The sequence below is a fragment of the Hemiscyllium ocellatum genome, chromosome 11, assembly GCF_020745735.1.
Source record: "Hemiscyllium ocellatum isolate sHemOce1 chromosome 11, sHemOce1.pat.X.cur, whole genome shotgun sequence".
NCBI lineage: Eukaryota > Metazoa > Chordata > Chondrichthyes > Orectolobiformes > Hemiscylliidae > Hemiscyllium > Hemiscyllium ocellatum.
The window spans coordinates 70450965-70460707 of NC_083411.1; the positions used below are offsets into that span (position 1 = coordinate 70450965).

Consider the following 9743-nt stretch of genomic DNA (forward strand, 5'->3'; position numbering starts at 1 on the left):
AATGTTCTTCACCAGAGCTGGTTTCAATTCTATTTGCCTGTTTGCTCCCTATAATCCTGGACTCCCCTCAGGAATCTCTCTCTCTCTCTCTGTCTCCCTCTCACTCTATCCGAAGTGTGAACATATTAAGCTTCCCAGCCTCCACCTAACTCTCTGGGATAGAGTACACCAAAGATTCATAACATTGGCAAAAACAGAATTTGTCCTCATCTCTATCATGTGAGTGACCCCTTATCCTGACCCTCTGCCTCAGAGTTCTAGATTCCCCCTTGAGGGAAAACAATCCTCTCAACATCTACCTTGTCAAGTCCACCTGGAAACATATGATCACCTCTCATTTTTGTTCAACCTTCCTTCAGAAGATAATCCCTTTGCTGCAGGAATCAACCCAGCGAACCTTCTCTGAACTGCTTCCAATGCAGTTGAATCCTGCCTTCAGTAAGGAGACCAAAGCTGCACACAGTGCTGTAGATGTAGTCTCACCAGTGCCCTATATAATTACAGCAAGACATTGGTACGTTTACATTCCATTCCATTCACAATAAAAGGCAACATCCTATTTGCCTTCCGAGTTACTTGCTGTACTTGTAAGCTGACATTTTGTGATTCGTGTACAAGGACACTTGTATCCTTCTGTATTGCAGCATTTTGGCATCTCTCACCATTTAAATAATATTGCATTTTTCTGTCCTTATACAAACTGGACAGCCTCTCAGCGACATATATTGTACTTTATCAGGCAGGGTTTCCCCATTTACTTGCCTATGGATTTTCATTTTTTTAAACTAACCCATTCACAAATGTTATTACACACCCCTGGTGTGTGTGGAACTTGAACCCAAGTCTCATGGTCCAAAGATAGAGACACTATCACTGCTTCACAGGCTGTATTTTCACCCGGGGAATGGGAAACAGGAATCATCTGGTGCCCAATCTCAAACCCATGCCCAGGAAGAAACAATCACTTGCGTAATTGATTTTGGCTGGGAGTGGCCCTTAGTTGGCATGGTAACAGGTTCCTGTTCAAGTAAGGATGATGGGAAGACTCTCAAAGCTGCAGGGGCAAACAGAGGCCTACCAGTTGAGAACAGCAGCAGCCTTTGAAGCAAGTTAAGAAACAGAGAGGGTACCTCAACATGAATGGACCCTCTCCAAGTTACTTCGATCTTTAAGTAAAATAATAAAATAGAACAAAGGAACAGGAAATTCGACGTTTCAGGCATAAGCCCTTCATCAGGAATCCTGATGAAGGGCTTATGCCCGAAACGTCGAATCTCCTGTTCCTTGGATGCTGCCTGACCTGCTGCGCTTTTCCAGCAACACATTTTCAGCTCTGATCTCCAGCATCTGCAGACCTCACTTTCTCCTCCAATAAAATAGAACACCATGCCACAGTTGGGAAGTATCAAAGTGATAGGGGTGAAAGAGGAATTGTATAGCAATTGGTACTTTTCATGTATGGTCACCATTGTAGAGCATGTAAACAACTTAAACACAGTTAGGTTTTACAAACAACGTTGAACTGAATAACCAGATACTCTTGAATAACATCACTGTAACAGAATAACGATTGGTCAGGATGTCAAAAGTATTGATCCTGTCAGTCATTCTTTGGATGGTGCTGTGGCATCTTTTAAAATGGATCGGAGATTGCAGGGATTACTAATATTTACCAGTATTAGTTGTAGTTACTTTTGACAATCAAAAATGACAGGTAGAAGCCCCAATCCAAAAAGCCTGAGCACAGAATTAAATGCTGACACCCTCAAGCAGGACGAAGCAGCGCTATATTGTTAGGAAATATTAATGTTCTGATGAGATCTTCAGCCGAAGTGCTGTCAGACCTTTCAGCCAATGATGAAAGATTCTATAGATTCAAAGCAGGGCAGGGAAGATCTGACCAATAGTCATCCTTGAACTAACATTATTAAAACAGATTACCTAGTTATTCACCATCATAAAAAAAACAGAAGAACTGCACATGCTGGAAATCAGAAACAAAAACAGAAATTGCTGGAAAAGCTCAGCAGATCTGGAAGCATAGACTCAGAGATGTAAAGCATGGAAAAAGATCCTTTGATCCAACTCGTCCATGCCGACCAGATATCCTAAGCTAATCTAGTCCTATTTGTCAGCAATTGGCCCATATCGCTCTATGCCCTTCCTATTCATATACCATCCAGCTGCCTTTTAAATGCTGTAACTGTATCAGCCTCCACCACTTCCTCTGGCACCTCATTCTATACACATACCGCTCTCTGCGTGAAAAGGTTGCCCGTTAGGTCCCTTTTAAATCTTTCCCCTCTCACCCTAAACCTATGCCCTCGAGTACCGGACTTTCCCACCCCAGGGAAAAGACTTTGTCTATTTATTCTATCCATGCCCCTTATGATTTCATAAACATCTATAAGGTCACCCCTCAGCCTCCGATGCTCCAGGGAAACAGCTCCAGTCTATTCAGCCTCTCCCTACAGCTCAAACCTTCCAACCCTGGCAATCTTTTCTGAACCCTTTCAAGTTTCACAACATCCTTCCAAGAGCAGGAGACCAGAATTGCATGAGTATTCCAAAAGCGGCCTAACCAATGTCCTGTACAGCCATAACATGACCTCCCAACTCCTATACTCAATGTTCTGACAATAAAGGAAAGCCTGCCAAATGCCTTCCTGACTATCCCGTCTACCTGTGACTCCACTTTCATGGAATTATCAACCTGTGGAGAGAAATCAGAGTTAACTGAACTGGAAACATTAACTCTGATTTCACTCCACAAATGTTGCCAGACCTGCTGAGCTTTTCTAGCAATTTCTGGATTCACTTATTCACCTTAACGTTGTGTATGGATGAAGACCACCTGCAAATTGGTGTTTCCCTGCATTGCAAAAGCTACTACCCTTCAAAAGTGCTTCACTGGCTGTAATACATTTTTATGAGGTTGTGAGAGATGCTATATAAATGCAGGTTGTTTTCTTTTCCAATGTGACAAAACTAAAATGCTGCTTTAAAATTCAATAGGGAAGTTTAAATCAGGAAAACATGAAATGAACAGGTTACCTGTAAACCTGCACAGAGTGTTTGATGGTTAAATCACAGGGGCGAAGAATTACATATAAGGATGAATAGATGCAGAATTCCTAACCTCTATAAATGGACGATCACTTAATTGCAAAATCCCAATGAGCAAAAGCCTCCTATGTGGACTGTCAAACTACCTGCAACTAGTAACTGGTGAATAGCACGCAAACCCTGCAATCTCAGAGAGATGTTAAAAGGTGCTACAGTACTATCCATAGAAGTGTCTGAGCTGTGACCGGTGAAAGACTGAAACCGAGAGACCTGCAAAAGTACAAGAGGAAGGGAGTGTACCTTTATTGCAGCTCACATCCTGGTTATGCAAGGGGTTTGGAAAGCTCAGTCTGTTGGCCCAAGAGAGTGAGTTCTATTCCCAAACCAGCTGAGGTTACCATAAAGGATTCTCGTGCTCAGCCTCTTCCCTCGCCTGAGGTGTGGTAACCACTAACAATCATCTCTCTCGAATGACACGGCTGCCCTATGTGAACTAGACAGAAGTGGGTACTGCAGATGCTGGAAATCAGCATCAGCTCCCCCTCCCACTCTGCCGAGAACATTCAGGTCCTGGGCCTCCTCCACTGCCACTCCCACACTGCCTGACGCCTGGAGGAAGAACACCTCATCTTTCACCTCAGGACACTTCAACCCCAGGGCATCAATGTGGATTTCACCAGTTTCCTCATTTCCTCTCACCCCCCCCCCCCCCACCTTACCCCAGTTCCATGACCTGTCCTACCTGCCAATTTTCCTTCCCACCTATCCATTCCACCCTCCTCTTTGACCTATCATCCCCTCCTCCATCCACCTATTGTACTCTTGGCTGCCTTCTCCCCACCCTCACCCTCCCATTTATCTCTCCACGCCGGAAGCTCCCTGCCTTAATTCCCGATGAAGGGTTTTTGCCTGAAACGTCGGTTTTCCTGCTCCTCGGATGCTGCCTGATCTGCTGTGTTTTTCTAGCATCATTCTAATCTAGACTCTGCCCTATGTGAAGACTAGGTGACATTACGTTTACCCCTTCCTGGCTATATACCTATCTATCTGATCTGAAGGTAAGGCTTTGGCAACTGGCTGTTCCATGTTTTTTGTAGAACACTCGATTGATTAATTCATCAAATTTATGCTTTCGCAGACCGTGAGAAGTTATATGTTTTCCTTCAACCAGAGATTAGGTCTTTTTTTTTAATAGTTGCTGGTGCTTTACATCAACATTATTGAAAATCAAGCTGACAGCTCAAAACAGTGGAAGCAAGACAGGAGCTCCAAATAGGCATATCAAGAAAACTCGGGCAACAAAGCCATTTGAACTGCTCAGGGCACGGACTCCACTGCCTGACTAAACTAACCCGCATTTAAAAAAAATTCATGACTCCCCACTAAGTCTGCAAAACCTGAGAACTTTTCATGTGCTCAACTCCTCAATGGACATTCCAAATCAGGCAATGACTTGGATACATCAAGAAAAAACAAAATGTATAAACAAAGACTTAATTCAGACCATTTTCTCCAGAGGATTGATGGTTCGGAGTCAGTTTTTGTCTTGTCTTAAGGCTCCTGTTGCATTTTGCGAAGTCCATTTCCACCTGGTTGCTTAAACACTGGATTTTTTGGGAGATCTTCCACGACGCGCTGCATCCTGTTCAACCCGTTTTGAAATAACAGCAGAGCAAGCCCCCATCAGGCTCATTGATATCCCCATTCCCCCGGCCAGCTGATGTAACCCTCAGACTGGCGGATCAGACCAGACACTGCAAAGGTCTCTCTCTCTCTACATACTGTACCTGTATACAGATTTAAATTCCATGGCATGCAAATGTAATGTCGTTTTTTGCGAAAAATCAAAGCCATTCAGGGAAATTATCAGTGTGTTCAAGAAACTGCCATCTTAAAAGGAAATGTTTTAACAGAGAAGTAGCCTCAACAATGTCAAATCCCGAAATATTTAACAATGCCCCAACGCTTCAACGATCACTGAATAAATCACTTGCAAATGTTTAACTCAGCTTCTTGGGGAAAACAATTGCTTTTAACTCTTACACGTTTCTGTTTTCGTCTTCCTGCACCATATAAAGAATATTCTGTAAATTCTGACTCAGGGGTATATTCTTACCACTTTGGAACCGGAGGAGGATGCGATGAACACTTTAATCACCATGCTGCAAGCTGGATGTGTGACGGTGGAATGCCAGGTATGTAGCAGCTGCCAGGGAGAGAGAGGACACAGTCTGAACACGGCTGCTCAGTGTGCAGAAAAGCGAACGTTCAAGCAATATTTCCCCAGCATTAAATACTCAAATCCCGGGTAACCACGCGAGATCATAGGGAAAAAAAACAGCGACGACAATCTTAGAACTATTCGTCCAGAATTTTGGATTGTAGAGTTTTAGAATGACGCTTTGTGGAAAATGATAGAATATTAGCAGCCTTAGAATCATTATCTTCAAATATAGGTGTTTTCTAATCAACTTGTTGGGCGTTGTTATTTTTTAACTTTTTATTTCTTGTTTTCCAAGTTTAAATTATGACTAGTATAAAGTATTACCTATTTCTTCATTTTTCTAATAGTCTATGAAGTAATGCTTAACTTTTTAACTCTTGTTTCTGTTACTACGTTGTACCTAAGCTTTTTTTTGAACCTAGGTCCCTTATCTAAGATGGCACCAAGTGTGATGACATTGTACACTTTTCACTGTACTTCTGCTCTTGAGTACACGTGACAGTAAAATCTCAAAATCTTAAACACTCTGGAGTAGATGGGACTTGAACCTATGTCTGCTAGCACTTCGTAATCACATACTTTTAGCTTTGAGGAATGATACAATCATAGAGGTTCAGATTTAAGGACATGTAGAAGCTTAGAATCATAATTCTGACATTATGGAATCTGAGAGTCAGCTTGTTTCATAATTCTAAAAATCTTAAAATTATAGTATTTAAAATTAAACAATCGCAGAATCTCTACAGTGTAGGAGCAGGACATTCAACCCATTGAGTTCACACCGACTCTCAGACCATCCCACACAGACCAACCTTCCTACCCTGCCCATCACTGATACACCTAGCCTGCACATCCCTGGACACTATGGGCAATTTGGCATTGCTAATCCACCTGACCTGCACATCTTTGGACTGTAGGAGGAAACTGAAGCATCCAGAGAAAACCCATGTAGACGCGGGGAGAATGTGCAAACTCCACACAGACAGTTGCTCAAGGCTGGAATTGAACTCGGATTCCCATCACTAACCACTGAGCCACCATGCTACCCTAATCATAGACTAACAATTGTAAGTTGTAAATTCTATAGCACCCATACACTTTTAAAATTGACATTTTCATATTGTATGCATACTTCTGATACAATCAATGTCACCTTCGTTCAGGTATTAATGCTCACATAGATGATGGGCACAAGATGGATACAGAATAGGCAGATCATGACACCAAGCAGCACAAAATCTCCATTGTCACTTTTGAGCACAGTCCAGAGCTAACATTCCGTATCAAACATACACAGCTAAACTTACTTGTATCATCGATAGTCACAGGTGAGGTGCCGGAAGATTGGAAGTTGGCAAACGTGGTGCCACTGTTTAAGAAGGGTGGTAAAGACAAGCCAGGGAACTATAGACCGGTGAGCCTGACCTTGGTGGTGGGCAAGTTGTTGGAAGGAATCCTGAGGGACAGGATGTACATGTTTTTGAAAAGGCAAGGACTGATTCGGGATAGTCAACATGGCTTTGTGCGGGGGAAATCATGTCTCACAAACTTGAGTGAGTTTTTTGAAGAAGTAACAAAGAAGATTGATGAGGGCAGAGCAGTAGATGTGATCTATATGGACTTCAGTTCGACAAGGTTCCCCATGGGAGACTGATTAGCAAGGTTAGATCTCACAGAATACAGGGAGAACTAGCCATTTGGATACAGAACTGGCTCAAAGGTAGAAAACAGAGGGTGGTGGTGGAGGGTTGTTTTTCAGACTGGAGGCCTGTGACCAATGGAGTGTCACAAAGATCAGTGCTGGGTCCTCTACTTTTTGATATTTACATAAATGATATGGATGCGAGCATATGAGGTACAGTTAGTAAGTTTGCAGATGACACCAAAATTGGAGGTGTAATGGACAGCGAAGAAGGTTACCTCAGATTACAACAGGATCTGGACAGATGGGCCAATGGGCTGAGAAGTGGCAGATGGAGTTTTATTCAGATAAATGTGAGGTGCTGCATTTTGGGAAAGCAAATCTTAGCAGGACTTATGCACTTAATGATAAGGTCCTAGGGAGTGTTGCTGAACAAAGAGACCTTGGAGTGCAGGTTCTTAGCTCCTTGAAAGTGGAGTCGCAGGTAGATGGGAGAGTGAAGAAGGCATTTGGTATGCGTTCCTTCATTGGTCAGAGTATTGAATACAGGAGTTGGGAGGTCATGATGTGGCTGTACAGGCCACTGTTATAATATTGCGTGCAATTCTGGTCTCCTTCCTATCGGAAAGATGTGAAACTTGAAAGGGTTCAGAAAAGATTTACAAGGATGTTGCCAGGGTTGGAGGATCTGAGCTACAGGGAAAGGCTGAACAGGCTGGGGCCGTTTTCCCTGGAGCGTCGGAGGCTGAGGGGTGACCTTATAGAGGTTTACAAATTATGAGGGACATGGATAGGATAAATAGACAAAGTCTTTTCCCTGGGATCGGGAGTCCAGAACTAGGGGGCATAGGTTTAGGGTCAGAGGGGAAAGATATAAAAGAGACCTAAGGGGCAACTTTTTCACACAGAGGGTGGTACGTGTATGGAATGAGCTGCCAGAGGATGTGGTGGAGGCTGGTACAATTGCAACATTTAAGAGGCATTTGGATGGGTATATGAATAGGAAGGGTTTAGAGGGATATGGGCCGGGTGCTGGCAGGTGGGACTAGTATGGGTTGGGATATCTGGTCGGCATGGACGGGTTGGACCGAAGGGTCTGTTTCCATGCTGTACATCTCTCTGACTCTAAACATGCAGGGAGGACCTGGGCACAGACAATTTAAATGAATCATTCATATAAGTAGTGAGTGCAAGTAAGTAACTGGTCCAGAAATAGCTAAAATATATACCGATCCAACTCTCTGAATAGTTTGTGAACAGTGGATAAAGGAACAAGTGATTTGTGGTATCTTGAGTTTTGGAGATTGAAATCTTTTTGTCTTGTTTTATTTTGTCAATGGTTGGCAAATAGTACTCAGAATGGGACAGCCCTTGTTATACTGTTTCCTTCCGACTTGTTTGCGAGCTATTTTGCTCTAGCACTCAGAGTGAGGGAGTCCTTTCACCTGTGATAGAGAGGCTTCTCATAGGTGGTTCTTGAGCTGTGACCTTCACAACATACTAGCAGGCAAACCCAGGCTAGTGCACAAAGCTGCCTGTGTTCACTAATGCACCTCTTCCCATAAGCACACCTATTTCCACTAGATCAGGGTCGCAGTCAGATTTTAATCTTTTTTCTCTGGAAGGGCAGGACAAAAAGGGTCTGCAAAAAATGGCTCTTACTGAAGGAGGCAAGATAGTCAGGCCCATTGTTACCTCTTCTCATTATGTCTGTGTTACCATTTGATGTTTCCCTGACACTCTGCAGGTGTGGCATTCCATGGGTCCCACACAGGACTTGACCAGACCAGCAAATGAATCCATTTTTGTTTTTTTGTTCTGTAGGTGTCTTCTTGAAAAAACAAATTCTGGAGTAAAAGTTAAAAATATTTGTTAAAAACCTTTGAGGCTCAGGATTTTGTGGTCAACGAGAGGCAGCCAATAATGTATATCAATTTTCAGATACTTTATTGAGCAGCAGCAGTTTAGATAAGGTACATTAGTTAATTAGATGAAGAAAAAGAAGTACACAACTCATGAAGGATGCGAATGCTCTTCCAGTCCCAGAGCCACACTGTAGAATGGAGTAGAGGCAGCACACTCCCATGTCCCACTAGTCTTATACCATTTTGTGCTGGTTTTTGATATTCTGCAGTGGCCTTGGTGACAACAGTTTTTGCTCTTCCCTCAGGCTAATGGAAGGGAACTCCTGGTCTTCATCCAAGGGGATGATGTGGCTCATCTCCCTGGATTCTTGCTTCTTCTTCTCCCCCTATGCCTTTTAATGTTCCTTATTTTGGGATCTGACCATTGATGATGTGACAATCACCAGTCTAACCCCGCTTGGCCAATGGCCTTGATGATTCTGATGGCCACCCCTTTGTTTCCAAATTGAGATTTATTTCTGTATGCAGAAAATTAGTTATTAATGTGACACAGTTAGATGCCTCCTGTTACACAGAAAATACCAAGTATGGAATGCAGAGTTAACATAGGTTTAAAGAGTCCCTAATTCTTAACACCAGGTACATGGCAAACAGCTGAGGAAGAAGGACAGAATCTAGTGGACAATGAGGAGGTGATCAACATCTCCCATTGTCCGCTGGACTGTTCATGATTAGCTCAACTGGTCAGTACATGGAACACTGATTCCTCTGTCACTACCAGTCCTACAGCTGTACCACTGGTTAGCCCTCACTGCCACAATGCTGAAATAGAGGCCACTATAAAAGAAACATTCCAAATCAACTCTCTCAATCAAAACAATCCAATTTCTCATCAAAAAGCAAATGAATCAGTCTTGTGCATTCCCATTGGTGCTGACCGTCTGCA

The 9743-nt window shown here is 43.0% G+C and overlaps 1 protein-coding gene across 1 annotated transcript in view; it reads right to left on the reverse strand.

The window, feature by feature from the left end:
- LOC132820451 (adapter SH3BGRL-like) overlaps positions 1-5344 on the reverse strand; it is a 79893-nt gene extending 74549 nt beyond the window's left edge. Inside the window, exon 1 of the mRNA XM_060832602.1 lies at positions 5183-5344. Within this exon, the coding sequence (XP_060688585.1) occupies positions 5183-5227 (45 nt within the window). The 5' untranslated portion in view covers positions 5228-5344. The remainder of the gene's footprint in view (positions 1-5182) is intronic.
- Between the last annotated feature and the right edge of the window lie 4399 nt (positions 5345-9743).